Source organism: Canis lupus, chromosome 28 (assembly GCF_003254725.2).
Source record: "Canis lupus dingo isolate Sandy chromosome 28, ASM325472v2, whole genome shotgun sequence".
Classification (NCBI taxonomy): Eukaryota; Metazoa; Chordata; class Mammalia; order Carnivora; family Canidae; genus Canis; species Canis lupus.
The window spans coordinates 7,902,229-7,919,626 of NC_064270.1; the positions used below are offsets into that span (position 1 = coordinate 7,902,229).

Below are 17,398 nucleotides of genomic sequence, written 5' to 3' on the forward strand. Positions count from 1 at the left end.
TAAATCAGCACCACTGGTTGCCATTGCTCGCAAGGCTTCTTGAGTAGCTTGCTTCTGAAGTAAGATTTCAGTGGTGATCACAAGCTTGAGAACAAGAAGACAGGGTTCTTTCGTGCATCTTTAGTTAGTAGATTTAGTAAAGTAAAGCTGTTTTATGAAGTGATATGTGGCTTTGTTCTGGGCCTCTGGGATCATGAAAGTGAAGCTGCAGAGCCTGGCTCTGACAGCCTGTTGTTAGGTATGCACGACAGGCAGAGCTTTCCCACATTGAGCTACCTGTTTCCTCCCCTGCTGGTGGGAGAACAAAGCACATTGGAAGGATGGACCCAGGGCTCCCTTCGCTCCTTGACCCGCCAGCTCGCCAGCTCGCAGGCAGAGATTTCTACACTCCTATCTCCTTCCCCACCTCCCAACACATCTCATAGATGTCAGCCTGGCATCATCGCCAGGGCTTGCACAGCTTCTAAGTGCTCAAACTGAATCCTCACCGGACCCCATTAGGCAGATACTATTCCTCCATATTTCACAAGAGGGAAGCTCCGGGAAGCCATATGAACAGCTCCAAATCACACAGCTAATATGTATCTGAGCTGGATTTTGACCTAAAACTAAGACTCTGGTACCAAAGCCTCGATGCCTTTTCCAGATCAGAAACTGAGGCTCCCAGGAGCTCCTGGGAAACAAAGGGCAAATGGCTTTGCATGTGATTACACACTATGTTCATGAGTGCTACTGATGATGTGAACACTGCGTGTTCTTCCCCAGCCCCGCTACTTTTATCCCCAGCTAAAAGCTCCAGAAGGAGGCGCCATGATCATCCCACAGATCTGGCTTCCAGGGCCTCATCTCCTGACTCCCCCAGGGAAGCCCACAGCCACCTCTCCCTCAATATTTTGGCCATCCCCAAAATAAGAAGTGCTTTAAGTCCTAGAGACCATGAAGGGCTGGGGGTGAGCCCACCATCCTACCTTCCTCATGGACCCATGGCCTGGCCTTGAGCTGACTGGCCTGGCCTAGCCAAGACACACCTCTTTTGGCCTTGGCAGGCTTTAGGTGAGGCCTTTCTCAGTTAATGGGAAGCCCCCTTTCCAGGAAGTCAGGAGAAGCCACAGTCATTACTAATGGAGCTGAGGCACAGAACAGGCCAAAAGTTATGAAGAATGGGGAGAGAAGAGCCCCTCCTGGTATACAGAAGCACACCCTACCCAACCACCCACAGAACTTGTCACTTTGACATTGAGGCGGCACAAATAAAAACCCAGATCACAGGAAACAGGTGACTACATTTTAATAAATCAAAGTCTGGAATCCTAAGCTTGAAACAATTCCTTAGAAAACTCCAGGAAAGACAGTCATCTGAGTGCAGATTCACTGATCCCCACCGATATTTTTAGGTGTGCTGAGATTCCATGTTTGTGGAGGGCAGGGGTACAGAGCAGGGCAAACTAAACCCCTAAGATACGAGACAATTGAAGGCTGCATGAATTAATGGGAACTTTTCAAATGAAACTCCACGTTGCTACAAAGTGTTTGGTTCTGATCTGCCGTCACAATACCCTGAAATAGAGAAAACAGTCATTGATGACAGGAAGACAGACCCAATGGTAAATGTACACAGTGAATATTATGATGGCCTTAGGGCTTGGCTGTATTCAAATGTTTCTTGTAAGGTCACAGCTAGATGTGACTGTGATTCATCCCCACCCTCAAGGCTCTTCCTGAAACCCTTTGATTTTCTCTTGTGGGTGAGAGAGGGGCCAAGAGCATAGGAACTGCTGTATGGAAGTTTTCCTTTAATTGGTCTTAAATTTGCCTCACTGCATTTTGAAGGATCGGGCGCATGTCCTCCTATTTCAGGAAGTGGGGACCAAATCAGCCTGACCTCAGCCACTGTGTGGGTGGTTTTATAGAAACCATGTTCTATAAACCATGAACTATGTATGGTTCTATGAACTATGAACTATGTTCACCATGTTCACCATGTCCTGTGTCCTGTGTCACCAAGTGGTGCCACAGGGGGCTTTGGGTGGGAGATCTTCAATAATCTGTGTAATCTTTCTTAGTCTGCATTTTCTCATTAGTAGAATGTAGATAATGCGAATCTGTACTCTATAAGGTTCTCTGAGGGTTACGTGGGGGGTAATACAGGTAAATGGTGCAAGTGTGGGTCCTGGCTGAGGTGACATCCTCCCCCGGCCCTACATGTAGGCTCCTCCCAGGATAAAGCATCAAAATCTTATTTTTTAATGTTTTTTGGTTTGGGTACATATCTATCTGTTTGGTGTTGTGTGGGCTGGCTAGTCAGATGACCAACAGAAAAGTTCAGTTTTGTTCTTTTTCTACATTTTAGCATTACCCTATTTGGATTTTGAAACTCAGTTTCCCGTGGGAGTGGGTGTCATTTCAAAATAGACTGACTGCACACTTTCCTCCAGAACATTATCGGTTTTTAAATCAAGATCAGACAAAGGTAACATCTATAAAAAGATTCGATGGCTGTTCCAGGGAATCTCAAAAAACACAAGTGAGGAAAACTAGCTAGGCAATTTCACAGTTGTTTAGTTCCATAAGAGAAAAAGAGCATTTGTTGAAATGTTGTGATCTGAACTTGTTATAGTGATGTATCTCTTTACCTTTTTACACCAATGGTCACATTTGCTGCCCCACCCCTCACTGGGGCCACTGAATCCTTAAATAACATGAATGCAGTCAAATGGTTTTGGGGGCAGTGTAGCCAGGGACAAAATCATGTGACCACAGACTGAGCCTAGGGGAGCAGATAAAAAGGAAGAGCCTTTTCTCTGCAGCTTTACTTCATTGAAAGTGCCAGGGTTTTGAAAAGGGGCTTTTTTTCCCCCCTCACCCCTTCTGAAACAGCCCCACAAAAGATCTGGTCAAGAAGGACCCAGCTGGGTCCCCTGGGGCTTCTCAGACTCCCTGTTTTTTCTCGCATGCAGATGAAATGCATCTCACTGGCAGGTGGGCCCAAATGCATGGCACACCGACCTCTCCAGGAGAGCTGGGGCACCCTACTCCCACCCACCCACTCACCATTGTGAACGATCAGCCTGTACTGCCTGGCCAGGCACAGCTCCTCCTGCCTCTGCCTCACGATCTTTTGTGCCTCCAGGGGAAGGCCATTGGGGTCACGGGAAAACACGAAGGAGTAGCTGTCAGCACAGGTGCCATCGAGGTTCAGGAGGCGGCAGGAATACTGCACGGCATAGGTGTCATAGTCCGTGTCGATGATCCAGTGGTCATCATCTGCAAACCAGAAAGCCACAGAGTCAATGCCTCTCCCTCAGCGGGCTCAGGTGCCAGGGAAATACCAGGCTCAAGAAACCGGTGACTTCCCGAAACTGGTTTCATTTCTCCAGGAAGCAGGAGACTGCCGAGAATTCTGAAGGCGTTCATTCGATTGGGAGAATAAGTAAGGACGTTGTTCTCCTTTATAGAAAAGAACCCTGGAGTCGAGAGGTGATTAGTGGGGGGAAGACCTTGTTCCCTTCAATGATAATCTCTCACCCCGACAACAAATGTGATAGTATCTATCCAAAGAACAACTGGGAATGTGAGCCCATCGAAACCATCAAATAGACCATTTACTGTTGTCTGCTCCACCTATTCTCCAACAATATCTGTGCTTTTGTGGCTGACATCTGATGGCCGCCAGCTTATGTCTCATTGCCCTGCTGCCCCCTGATCCCCTGGAGGACATCACTCTGATGATCTGCTTCACGGCTCTCCTGCTCCATCTTAATTCTGGCTTAGAAGCCAGAACCTGACTCACTTCTCCACCCTGGCAAAAGAGTAGTTTTTGCATTGAGGGTATACATATTCTTTCTTAGAGCTTGTGCTTTTCAGATCTCCCCTGCTAGAGGCAGAGCTGAGCCCTTGAAGAATCCAGATTTCATTTATTCCTCATGCTGGGAGGTAAGCCAGGAAGAAGTATACACAAAGGTGGAATAAATGTCAGCAAAGGCAGAATAAGAAATAACATTAATAAGAATGTATGTTTGAGGGATTTGCCCTGGAGAAACCTCCAGGTTTCTCCAAATACCTCATACTTGGTAAAAAGTGCCACATCTCTACTTAATTGAACATTCTCATTGACATGGAACCATGGTTAGGACTTTCTGAGCACTTAACTATGTATCAACCACCGTGTAGGCAGTTCCCATGCTTTCTCAATCATTCCTCATGTCTACCCAGAAGTGCACACTGTTATTTCTATTTTACAGATGAGGAAACTGAGGCACAGGAAAACTATATAATTTATCCAAGATCACAAAGAGCAGGACAGAACCAGAACCCACGTGCATAATGGCTACACCACACTGTCTCCACGCAGTAAGTTGAGAGCGAGGACAAGAAACAAAGAGACAAAAAGCCTCTGTGTCTCTATCTCACCCTCAGACCACGAAGCAGGTGATGGTCTCTGTTCTATGTTGGTTCCAGGCAGGAGAAATGCAGAGGAACCCGGGCCCCCCAGGATCAGAGAGCATAAGGGAGGCCTCTTCTGCCCACCCTAAGTCACCTCTTGGATCTGAGAACCCCTGGAGGACCATCTGAGGAGGGGTTCAGCTGCAGGGGACTGGGTACTGGAGGCTCCAGCTCAGCTCCCTCCAAGCTCTCCAGGAGAAAGAATGAGCCACCACTACCCCTCCCAGGCTTTCCCACAGGAGAGTGTCAGAGGCCAGAGCTGGGGGTGCCCAGACGCACGACTGCTCAGTTATTCATCAGACAGGCCAGGAACAGAGGCCCTGAGACCGCCTGCTGGCCTCACCCTAACCACAGGCTCCCCTCACAGACTCCTGAGCCTCTGTGCAGAGAGTCCTCCTCCTCTGCAAATGAAGTCATTCCTTCCCTGGTGGTGGGGCTCAGTGTGCCTGTTGGAGACACCCCAGCCGTCTTACCCTCAAACACCCATGCACTCTTTGAAATGTTACCCTGATTCATGATCAAGGCAGCGATTAGCTCAGCAAATCTGCAGCTTAATTGTATTTTTCCAAGATTGTTGCCAGAAGTGAATTCTGACATAAGAACTAAGTAATTCTCAATGCCTGGTTTTAAGAAAATTGGCTACCACTCTTGACTTTAAAAGAAAGGCCTAACTTGGTTTGGTTTATCTCCAGGCTCTTTTTTAGCTAAATAGTTCAAAGCCGATGAAAAATTTAAATCCTAAGAAACTTTACTAGACTTTCCCTCCTGAGATGTGAGATGGACTGCTCGCGCGCCACTCAAAAGAATGAACTTGGTCCTCCGAACTCCAGATTCTTTGTATTAAATTATCGAGAGCAGTCTCTCCAGCTTCATTGTGCAGAAGGAGCATACCGAAGGACCACAGTAAACCTGCAGACTCTGGGGCCCCACCCCAAGAGTTTCTGATTCAGTAAGTCTAGGTTTGAGCTCTTAATCTACACTTAGGAAGCAACCAGCTGATCTAGATGTAGGTGGTCCAAGGAAGAAACTGAGGTAGACAATCAGGCCTGCATTATTTAGCCCCTTTAGCAGAGGGGCGGACCTCATCTGGAAGACAAAGGAGAATTTTTGTCCAAGACTTTCAGAGAGGCCCAAAATGATGATGACCAAAGCTAATATTTTCATGAGCGCTTATTATCCATCAGGCTAAGCATTTTTCATGAGTTACCTTAAGTTGTCCTCCCAACAATCTTATGAAATAGCGACTATTCTTTATCCCCATTTCACAGTTAAGGAAATCAAAGTTCAGGGAGGCCAGTCAATGGTGAAACCTGTATTCAACCAAGATTGGTTGATGGTGGCATTCCTTAACCCCTGAGACGTCCTGTTTGCTGCTGGCAGAGCTGGGGCAGAAGGAGGCCAGGACAGAGCACGCCCAAAGCTGGGGCAGCAAGCCATGTCGGAGTCGGCTGACATTGCAATGGAATATTCAGCTGTAGAAATTTATTACACCTCATTTTAAAAGAATATAACAACAAATAGAGTATTTGTTTCTGAGTTATTTTCTCTGCAATAAGCAGACCTCGCTTTAAACACATATGCTTGGTAAAATGCAGCAGATGTAGAAGGGGAGAGGCCACTCTCCAAGGCCTCAGACCCTCCTGATCAAGTCAGGGTTTAATGCCAGACCAAGATCAAGGAAGAAAGAAATCGGCACAAGGAAAGAATGCAGAGTTTGTAGAAGCCCCACCCGCCCAATCGCCAAAGCAGGTAAGACACAGGGAGGTAGAAGCCCCAGATCATCCAGGCTGTGGGCTACTTAGAATACGGAGGGACAGAGGGACGGCTCATGCCCTTTCTCCTGGCCTGGGCAAAGAGGTGTCACTAAGTGACACTAAGTAGCCAGGTGGCCCTGGGCTAGTCATTTCTCTAAGAGAGACGTGAGTTTCTTCACCTGTAGAATGAACTGATGGACTCTGCGGGACCTCTCAGCCTGTGCCCAGAAGATAAAATATGATTTCGTGCTGGGAGAAGACAAAGCACTAATAATATACACTCATACAGGACGCATGTCCTGGCCCTGCTCTTTCTGTGGGGTAACTCACTGCATCCACACAAGACAACCCCATGGGGCAGGTGCTCTGATCACCTCCTTTGCAGAGGAGGAGACTGAGGCACAGAGAGGATAAGGAACACACCCACGTTCCCACAGGGAGTAGGTTGGGTTAGGATCTGAACTCAGGCATTCTGACCTGAGCCCTGCATGCTCGGCCACAGGCCACCGCACAGCACTGCTTCTTCCTGAAAGGGGACCTCCCGGGGAATTTAATTCTGAGCCTTCCGTATTGCATTCACCCCACTGAATACCTGCAGCCATCATTCTCAGGATTTCAAAAGTTTGGGTTTTTTTTCCCCCCTCCAATTGAACTCCTGGCTAGAATCTCAATCTATCAGACGTAAAAGCAAAACTAATCTGGTTTGGTAAGGCGAGGAAGAGACAAGAGGCAAACCCCACTTCCTCATGGGATGCCCTCCCACCCTTCCTGAATGCACTACCCACAGAACCCAAGTCCTCTCAGGAGTGCATCTCAAAATGCAACAGAGCATTGTTTGTTTACATTTACTAAAAATTAGTAATCTTGTACCTCCAGTATTGATTTTTGTAACTCATTATCAGAAGGACGTATCTTTCACAGCAAATGAATCATTCTAGCAAGTCTTGCCACATTATTTGAAATATTTTTTGCTACTTACCTGGGAGCTAGAACCCCTGGCATACAAACTTGTATGACCATGGGCAAATCTCTACTTTCTTTTGATCTCAGTTTGTAGGGTTAACTCTCCATCTTTAGGATCCTAGGATAGATTCCCCACCTCCTCCCCGGCCTGCATTGTCCTCTGGGTACCAAAGAGATTTCCAGATTTGAAATGTAAGAGAAATGGAATAAAAGTAGAAAGGGCACGTACATGCTGTGGTTCTTATAATCAGCCCAATTTTTAGGATGCTTTTCTGAGAATCTTCAACACCCTGCCCCCATCTGAGTTTCAGTGGTTGGAAGAAGGGAAGAGGTCAGGGCCTCTGACCTTAGGCCAGAATGCTATGTAGCTGGGCTGGCTCAGTATCTCAGCCTTTGCAGGTAGGGCACCTGGGAGTGAGCCAACCCTATGCACAAATGCTCCCTACATCCCACGATGAGGGTCTCCCAGCCTCTGCTGGGGTCCCCAAGTAATCAAGCTGTCCCAGGGATTCAGCCCAGTGAAATGGAGGAAATATAAGACCAGGCTGTGAGTGGTGATGTGGGATGGGTCTTGGAGAGGTGGGAAGTCTGAGCATGAAGGGTACATGCCTTGGCACAGTGGCTGCACAGGAAAATGGCAGAAGGAGGTCACCTGACAAGCCCAAAGGTCCTTTTGAGCTTGGGCCAGGTTTTTAGAGCTGAAGGTGAAAGGGGGGAGGGGGTGGTCACTAGTCCCAACCTCACTTCCCTAACCTCAGGTCTTGCTCAGAATTCCCACCACATAGAGGCGGTTCTTTCCAAGGGTGCCGCTGGAGAAGAAACCCTGCAATTTGGTCAGGTATGACCCCCTCCCTCCCCTGAGATGGTTCCACTGAACTGACTACTCACTTCCTTTCTGGAGGAAGGACGCTACGCCCCAATACTTCATCTTGAATTTAGCAGGGTCCTCGGTGTCTGTGAAGGTGCCAACCATGTCTGCACACACGTCCCAGTTACTGCAAAAGCCAAGGAGATCCTGAGCCAGGCCGGCATCGGGCTTCCTCCCTCCAGCGCACCCTGATGCTCCCCTCCCTCCCCAGTCTGGGTCTGGAGCTCAGCGGGGGGTAGGGGGTGGGGGCGTTGGGGGGCAGAGGGGGCTCTGACTTCAAAAGCCGGACTCGGCCCTTGGCCGTGGCGCTCATCCGGCCATTCTCATCCACCGAGAACTCAGCGACGATGTTGTCCTGCAGAAAGAGGCCCTCGGGGTCCTTCTTGGCCATGGCGTACCAGGTCCCGGCGAACTGCGAGGGAGGGGAGCGAAGGGGGTGAGCGTGGGGTTGTGGCCGGGCGAGCTCGGTCCGCCGCCTGCAAGGGGGATCGCGCGGGGGGCGGGGGGCCGGGACCGCGGCCACGGGGCCGCCCGGCGGATACCTACGCGAGCCTTGTCGAAGTTCTTCTTGACTTGGAAGTTGCTCACTCGGCAGTCGCTCTCCGCCCGGGCGCTGCCCAGCGCCGCCAGCAGCACGAGCGCCCACACCCACTCCATCGTGCCCGGGAGTCCGCCCTGCGGGGACCGCGCCGTGAGCGCCCGCCCCGCGCCCCGGGCCCCGCGCCCCCGGCCCCGCGCCCCCGCGCCCGCCCCGCGCCCCCGGCCCGGCCCTGCCCGCCCCCGGCCCTGCGCGCCCCCGGCCCTGCCCGCCCCGCGCCCGCCGCCCTCCGCCCGCCCCGCCGCCGCTCACCACCGGAGCTGCGCGCAAGCCTGGCCGCGGTGTGGGGCGCGCGTGGAGCCAGGGAAGGCGGCGATCCGCCGGGGCCGCCGGGCCGCCCGCTTTATAGCCGGGGCGGGAGGGGGTCTCGCTTTCGTAACGGCCGGGGTGAAAGACCGAGGGGAGGCGCCGGCCGGCGGCCAGCACTTGCATAACGCGCCCTGACTCACCGCCCGCCGCCCGCCGCCCCGGCGCAGGGAGGGTCCCTGGCGGCAGCCGCGCCTCCGGGGCCGCGGCGGGCGGTGGAGCTGCCGCGCGGGGTGGCCTCGGCCGAGCCCGGCTCCCCACGGCGGCGAGCCGCGGGAACCAGCCCTGGCCCGGTCACCCGGCGCTCGTGCCAGCGGCCGCCGGCTGCGGCCCGGGGTGGCCTCGGGTCCCGGCGGCTCCGGCCCAGGCGCGAGGCGGCCTGGCGCGAAGCCGTGGCCTCCCGGGGACGCAGGACCGCGCTGCTGGCCTCGGAGGGCGTCGTGCAGGGCTTTGGGAATGTTTCGGCCAAGTCGTTCTTCACTTTATAAAGGATGTATTTTACTCTCCTTCGGGAGAGTTGTACCTTCTGGGTAAATATTTTTTCTTTAGTTTCAACATCTTTAGAAGCATTAAAACCCTCCCTGTTAAACATTCTCCATAACCCCTAATCGGGCAGGGAATACTCTAGCCCCCTCCGTGGCCGCCTCTTAGTCTGTGGCGCTTCGCTCAAACCACTTGGAAGCACGTCTGCCGATTGTTTATGATGCAATTTTCTTTCAAAGCCTAGTGCACTTTTGCTTTGTTATGGAAATAGCTAAGGTGTGCTCTCGAGGAGTAGACGAGAGCGGGGAGGTGAACAAAATTCTATAGTCAGTGGTCAATGGAGTCAAAATGCTGTGACTAGTCATGTTATTTTGCCTACATGGTGGCACAATTTACTGTCCATGATTTTCTCCTAACGTTCAGAGTTAGAGCCCCTCTGATCCATCAAAGAAGTCAGAAGATGCAGCTTTTGACTGAATGAGAGTTAGTGGTATGGCAAAGAAATAGGCACCTTCCTGTGACTCTTTGGACATCTACCTGCCTGGTTCTCTGCTTCCGCTTGACGCCTTTCCCTGCTTCCCGGTTGTGCCTTTAGGGTGTCTGGAGTGCCAACGATGATGCATTTAGCTCCTTACTGCCCCAGAGCTAGGAAAGCCCTGTTTCTGGCCAACCAGCTAACTGGTTAGGACGTATAATCCCAAATAGCTCATATAAGAGCTGCTCCTGTAGGGACTATGTGTGGGGATGCGCTGGGGATAATATCCCTGCACCCTATGTGGGAAATGACTTTAGGACACCTTTCTCCTGTCCAGTGCTTGGATCCCTTCCTCAACATTCCAAAGTCCAGAAGGTCTTCCAGCTTCTGATCCGACACCTCCAGTGATGGAGGGAGAGCCTGGCTGAGCCTAATCACCTTTGCAGTTATTATTGCCAGAAAAGTTCTCCCAGTGACACTATCCCTTTCATCCCTTTCTTCTAGAACATATTCTGGTGGTCCTTGCACAGGCTACATGTTGAATAAATATAGGAAATTTCAGTGCATTGTTACATAGATTTTTTTTTTTAAGATTTTATTTATTTATTCATGAGAGACACAGAGAGAGGCAGAGGGAGAAGCAGGCTCCATGCAGGGAGCCCGACGTGGGACTCGATCCCGAGGCTCCAGGATCACACCCTAGGCCAAAGGCAGCGCTAAACCACTGAGCCACCCCAGCTGCCCACATAAATCGTTTTTGCAGCAACTTGTTTGTTCACTTAATTGTTAGACGCATAAAAGGTGCTGTAACTGTTCCTCCTTCTCCCTTTAATGATAAGTCATGAAATTTGGTGTCCCAGATACCAGCAAAGAAAAACAGTTTATTTTGGCATTCTCCCTCGAATTTCTTCATGATTACAAATAGGTGAGTACAGGTCAACTGATGTTTTTGACTTTGGTGCTTTGAAATTTGTCCTCATAAAATTATTTTTCAAATATGCACGTATATATAATATAAACAGGAAAAATGTTCACAGTGATTATCTCTATGTGACAGAATTAAGGATATTTGATTTGTACTTTTTGTACTTTCCAAATTTTCCTACAATGAAACTGTTTAATCAGAAAACAGAATATACTCATTGTAAACATCTTTTTCTAGCAATAAGATTATATTTTAAATTACATCTTCATGGATGTAACTGTAACTGTATATAATATTCACAAAAGTTCATTTTCTGCCATGGACATTCATTCACCTTGACATCTGTCCCTTCCCTCAACTTTTCCATGAGATTTATCAAGAGACTTGCACTTACTAGGTGCTCAACTAGTAGATGCTGACTTAATTTGTTTTATTGAAATTAATCGCTTAGATAAACTTTGTAAAATATTTATTTAAAAATATTTGGTCAGAGGTCATTGTTTCTAAAATATAGTTTCTTGGTTGGGTGGGGCGGGGCACTTGGGTGGCTCAGTTGGTTAAGCGCCTGCCTTTGGCTCGGGTTGTGATCCTGGAATCCTGGGGGCAAGCCCCATGTCTCGCTCCCTGCTTCTCCCTCTCCCTCTGCCTCTCCATCCCTGCCCTCCTTTCATGCTTTCTTTCTTGCTCACTCTTTCTCAAATAAATAAATTAAAAATCTTAAAAATACATAATTTCTTGGAATTTAGCACTCATAGCAATGTGGCTAGCTAGTCTTCCGCCAAAAAATATGCACTCCTCTTCCATGGTGTCGAGCTGTTGAGAAGAGACTTCTCTGCCAGAGGGCACCTCCCCACTTTCTGTAGCTCTGTAAAGCCACATGCCTGAGTCTGGTGGACAGAACGTGGACAACAGTGTGTCACTCCCAGACCGGACTTGCACAAGTTGCCTGTCCAACTATCCCTGCTGGCCCTCTTCTCTCATCTGCCAGCTGGTAGAGCCTCCATCACTCTGGGACCCCACCAGTGACTAACTTTCTGTATATGAAAAGTAAACTTCCATTGGATTAAGCTGCTGAGATTTTGAGGGGCCTACCAGTAACAGAAGCTAGTGCAGCCTTAACAAATAAAGCAACAAGCAAGTCACTAGCTCCTCGGAAATAGGGAAAGATGTTCTACCATAATTGAGAAAAGAGCTGGTGCAAGAACTTGACTTCCTTACCCTCATAAAAATGAAGCATTTAAACCAGCTCCATTTTGTGCAAACTGACATTAACATCCACATCCTGACGGAGAGGCCAAGGAAAATGAAAAGCGAGGAAACTAGGTAGCATTTATCTTCTGACTACATTTAAAAGATGCCAAAATAATTGGTGGGAGAATGAAAAGATTATTTGGCCAACTTTTTCAGGTATAAAGAGTCAAACTAATTTTTTTCAAAAAGTTTTTTTCAGGGGCTACAAAGCCATGAGTCAGTGTCCTCAATTTAGGTGAACGTCACATGGATCCCACCGAGTTCTTTCTTCTTTTTCTTAAAGATTTTATTTATTTATTCATAAAAGACACAGAGAGGCAGAGACACAGGCAGAGGGAAAAGCAGGCTCCATGCAGGGAGCCCGACATGGGACTCGATCCCAGGACTCCAGGATCACAGCCCCGGGGCAAAGGCAGGCACTAAACCACTGAGCCCCCAGGGCTTCTCCACTGAGTCATTTCTGAGACACCTGGTCACACCCATCTATTCGGTGCGCACAGAGATTCCTGTGAGCAGATGTGCAACGTGAAAGAGCCCGTTTGCACTTGGCTGCCAGCATGTGCCTGAAAACCCTTCCTTTAGGGGGTGCCTTTCAGTGATGAGCAATATGGGAGCAGAGAACCTGGCTAAGATGGAACCAAAGAGTGAATACATATAACGACCTGAGGTGCACCCGGTTAATCAAAGACATTGTTAGATTTGCTAAACTGAAGCACCATTGTTGGATGGTGCTTCAACCTCAGGTTACATGTGGTTTGACTATTATATAAGCATTGCTTCCTGTAGAAATGGTTGACTGCAGTGGTAAAGATTAGCTAGCAATGAGAGAATTAGGTGTTACATGTGTTTATTAGTAGGGTAGACCATTGAAAAATGTAAACTTGAAAAAAGAAAAAGAAAAATGTAAACTTGTTTGAGCAGAAAGTTTAAGGAAGTAACACTATTCTTTGGTACATCTATCAGCTTTTTTTTTTTTTAAGATTTATTTATTTACTTGAAAGAGAGACAGAGAGTGCAGGGGGAAGGGAAAAAGGAGAGGGAAACCCAAGCAGACACTGAGCTGAGGGCAGAGCCCAGAACCAGAGCCCAACACTGGGCAAGATCTCATGACCCTGAGAGCATTACTTGAGCTGAAACCAACACTGGGACACCCAACAGACTGCCTGGCCAGGCGCCCCTCTGTTGGCTTTTAAAGAGTTCCTGGAATTTATATTTAACTTTTTAAAATCGATATTTAATAGCATTTCCTCATATATATGTAAATATATATGTATATATTTTAATTCCTTAAAGGAAATGTCTTTGTATATCCTCCTAGAGTAGCTAGTCTGATGTCTTGTGCACCTCATGGGTACCCTTTTTAATCCAATCCTATTTAAACTTGCAGTTTGGGGGTAAGTCACTATCACTTACTAGCTATGTCACCTTGAGCCAGTTACTTAATTTCTCTGTGTTTCAATTTCTTGCCTTGAAATACAGACAATAACAGCACCTACCTCATTGAGTTATTGTAAGAATTAAATATTATAATATGTGTAAGGGTCTTAGAAGAGTACCTGGCACAGATTATGTGTTATAATGTTAGTTATTCTTTTAATTACTTTTTTTTTATTATCAATACCTTGTGGCATATATTTCTAAAAATATTCTGACTAAATGGGATGGAATTTTCACATTGACTTGGTTATTGTTTCAGAGATGTATCTAAATAAATGATCATCAATGTCTGTAATATCATAGAAATATTGACATAAGAATTAAACAGTGAAGTTCAAAAAAGTCAACACATATTGTGTAGTATTAAAAATTCATTCTTGGGATGCCTGGGTGGCTCAGTGGTTGACTGTCTGCCTTCAGCTCAGGGCCTGATCCCCAGTCAGGGGTTGGAGTCCCACATCAGGCTCCCTGCATAGAGCCCGCTTCTCCCTCTGCCTCTCTGTCTCTCTCTCTGTCTTTCATGAATAGATAAATGTGATCTTTAAAAAAAATACAAAATAAAAAAATAAAAATTCATTCTTAGTGGTCTGTTTGGTAATTGAAAAAAAATATATTGTTCTTTTCTTACATTTTTTTTTTCAGTGCTTCGGACTGAACAGCAAATAAGAGACACAGAGATCTTGTGAGCACAAGCCAGAGAGTCTGTAAGGACCATCCCCAGGGAATAGGACAGTGGAAACAAGGAGACTCAGTCAAAGATGGAAAGGAGAGAGATTTGTGGGTGTGCTACAGGGCAGGCTTCCAATACTTCCCTTAAAAAAAAAAATCTTTGTCTTTATAAAATGTCATGCAGTACACAAAGTAGTCACCAGTGATCCCTCTGTCTTGCTTGCTTTTTCTAACTAAACAATTGCCTACTCCTGTTGACCGTTGCCTAGAATTGGATCTTACATTTGTCCCATCCTTTTTCATTCCCAAGCAACCTCACTCATAGCCTTTGCAAATAACCTTAAAAACTTTGTTTATGAATGCATGAATTTATTAAATAAATTATGTATGTTCATTGAGGTACTTGAGAAAAATCAGACAAGCAAAAAAAAAAAAAGAAAGAAAGAAAGAAAAAGAAAAAGGATTGATGTGTTGAATCCCATCACTTTGGAATAATCACTGTTACCATGCTGTGGTACATCACATACCTCCATGTATGTGTATATATGGGGAATCGTATTACAAAACTACCTTACAATTAACTGCATATCATAAATATTTCTTTATATTCATAAATAGACCTTTATAGTGGGGCTATTAATAAATGTAATTTTCTATTCTGTAGATATAATGCTATTTATTTACTCAGCCTCCTATTGTTGAAAATCTAGGCTATTTCTGATCTTTTACTTTTATAATTGTACTTTTTTTAAAAAAAATATTTTATTTATTTATTCATGAGAGAGAGAGAGGCAGAGACACAGGCAGAGGGAGAAGCAGGCTCCATGCAGGGAGCCCGACATGGGACTCGATCCCGTCTCCAGGATCAGGCCCTGGGCTGAAGGCGGCGCTAAACCGCTGAGCCACCCGGGCTGCCCTACAATTGTACTTTTGATGAATATACCATTGTACCTGCATTAATCACATACAGTCTTAATTATTTCTGCAAGATAAGTTCGTAAAAGCAGAATTGCAGGGTCAAAGCCTATACACATTTTTAGGGTATTTGATAATGACCCAATGCAATATAGCCTCTTCTTCTGTATCCCTATGTCTAGTATTTCTTTTCTCCAATTCATCTTTCTAAGTACTACCAAATTACATTTGTAGAAAGGACCCTTATAGTGTTTTTTCCTGCCCCAAAACTTTCCAAAGTTCAAAATCCTCAATCTAGCCTCTGAAGCTCCTGTAATCTGAGCCCAACCTGCCTTTTCAGATTCATCTCTCACTCTTCTTCCTGTTACTCTACACCCTATGGTATTATTTCTGCTGTCACTACCTTCTGGAGCACACTCGATTTCCCCCCCATCTCCACCCATTCTAGATATGATCCCTTTTCTGAAATCTCGTGTGCCTCACTTCTGGCATTTATCATATTCTGTTCTGTGCTCCTTGGCTCTTCATGTACTGCTCTTATCTCTCTTCTGCATCACAAGTACTTGTAAAACCGGAACCAAGACTTAATTACTCATCCCCTGCATCCCCAAGATGCAAATGTACCAGTCAGAATTTACTCAGCTGTGCAGCGGTAACAGACAACCTTCATCTCTCAGAGGCTAAAAACAAGAAAGATTTATTTCTCACTCATTCTACATGTCCATCTCAGTGGGCATGTCATCAGGAGGCTCTGTTCCAGGCCATCCTCACTTGGAATCAGGAGATCCCTCCCTCTGGAACTGATGTGGCAATGGAGAAAATGGAGAGCAGAGGGTCTGATGTTGGCAATTAATCATTCTTACCTAAAAGAGACATTTATGCTCACAATCCAGAGGCAAAGTCCATCACATGGCCCTACCAGGGGAGGACAGCAGGAAAGAATAATCTTCTTGTATAACTAGGAGGAGAAGAGAATCAGATGAGGGGGAATATGAAGTCTTTATCACAGAAGCTAATATGGTGGCTTGCTTGTAATGGACAATCAGTAGACATGTGTTGAAAGAATGAGCAAATCAAGAATCTAGAAGTAGTTATAAAAACAAAAGAATGGTGACAATAATAGGATAAGTTTTTTTTAAAATTAACTTTCATTTTTATAAGTAGAGGAATGTTAACGTCTGTGGTTATTTTGTTTTTCCTATTAAGCATATATCTGCATATGGAATAAAGCTAAGTGTCTTTTCTCCATCTGCTTACAAGGGAAAGATGGCATCAGGGAGTTGTGAGCACACAACATACTTTTGGTAGAAGTTGGAGCTGTGCCATAGTCACACAAAATAACCAGATAGGAAGTGTCCAAAACTGGGCTAGAATGTGATAGGAGTGACTGGGATGACTCAACTCTCTGCATTATTCAAATTACAATGAGATGCTAATAGGATGTGATGAAGTACATAGCACTCTGAGGAGGACCTTCCTGAGACTACATTGAGTGTGACAGAGGGAGGAAGAAAAGGTATGTACTTGGCAAGGCCCTTGAGACGGCAAGTGAATTCAACCATAAATCTCAACGAATGCCGGTTTGAGTTCAGGTCCTGTGGTAAAACCATGTTCTGACCAAGAACCTCTCATTTCCTGACCTAGAACCTGCAATCTCAGTGGATCTCTTTTTCTTTTCTGATAAGACTTTTATCATGGCAAGCTTTAAGTTTAGCAAAATAAATGAAAACCGCAGGGTTGCTCTCTTTGAAGTGGACTTAAATGTGAACCTAACTAACTTTTGGAGTCCCTGAAACCTGTGTGTGTGTGTGTGTGTGTGTGTGTGTGTGTGTTCTTTCAAGAGAATCTGTCACAAAGTTTGCAGTTTTATTGAAGTACTTAGAAGACCTTAACTAAGTTTGACTAAGTTTGGAATCAGCATTTAATTAAATATTCAAGGACACTGGTTCATGAAATGTGTTGTTTGACTTTTAGTTATATAATAGTGTTTAAATATTTGGGGAGATGTGCTTAATTGATGTAAAAGCTTAATAAACTAAACATTAAACGCAACCAAGTAGTGATAAGTGTTTTTCCTTGCCTAACCCCTCTGAGACATTAGAGATCCTAGCAACAGAGAAGACAGGTTTTATCCACTAGATTTAACAGAGTATATCTTGGAGCAAAAATGCACGAGGCTGCCCATTACTATTCAAAACAAAATCCAAACTAGTATGTGTGGCAGAAAGACCCAGTTAGCAGGTACATGGGCTGCCTTTTACAATCATGTCTTTTGACAAGGCTCATTGTTTACATTGTGGCTCGATTAGGG

At 46.4% G+C, this 17,398-nt stretch overlaps 1 protein-coding gene across 1 annotated transcript; it reads right to left on the reverse strand.

Annotated features, from left to right (window-relative positions):
• Positions 1 to 1,271: 1,271 nt before the first annotated feature.
• Positions 1,272 to 9,037, reverse strand: RBP4 (retinol binding protein 4). The gene is made up of 6 exons (XM_025466555.3): positions 8,879 to 9,037; positions 8,575 to 8,703; positions 8,304 to 8,440; positions 8,049 to 8,155; positions 3,052 to 3,264; positions 1,272 to 1,557 (listed from the first exon to the last, which is right to left on the reverse strand). The coding sequence occupies exons 2-6, from the start codon at positions 8,683 to 8,685 to the stop codon at positions 1,520 to 1,522; spliced, it is 606 nt and encodes a 201-aa protein (XP_025322340.3). The 5' UTR covers positions 8,686 to 8,703; positions 8,879 to 9,037; the 3' UTR covers positions 1,272 to 1,519.
• Positions 9,038 to 17,398: the final 8,361 nt, after the last annotated feature.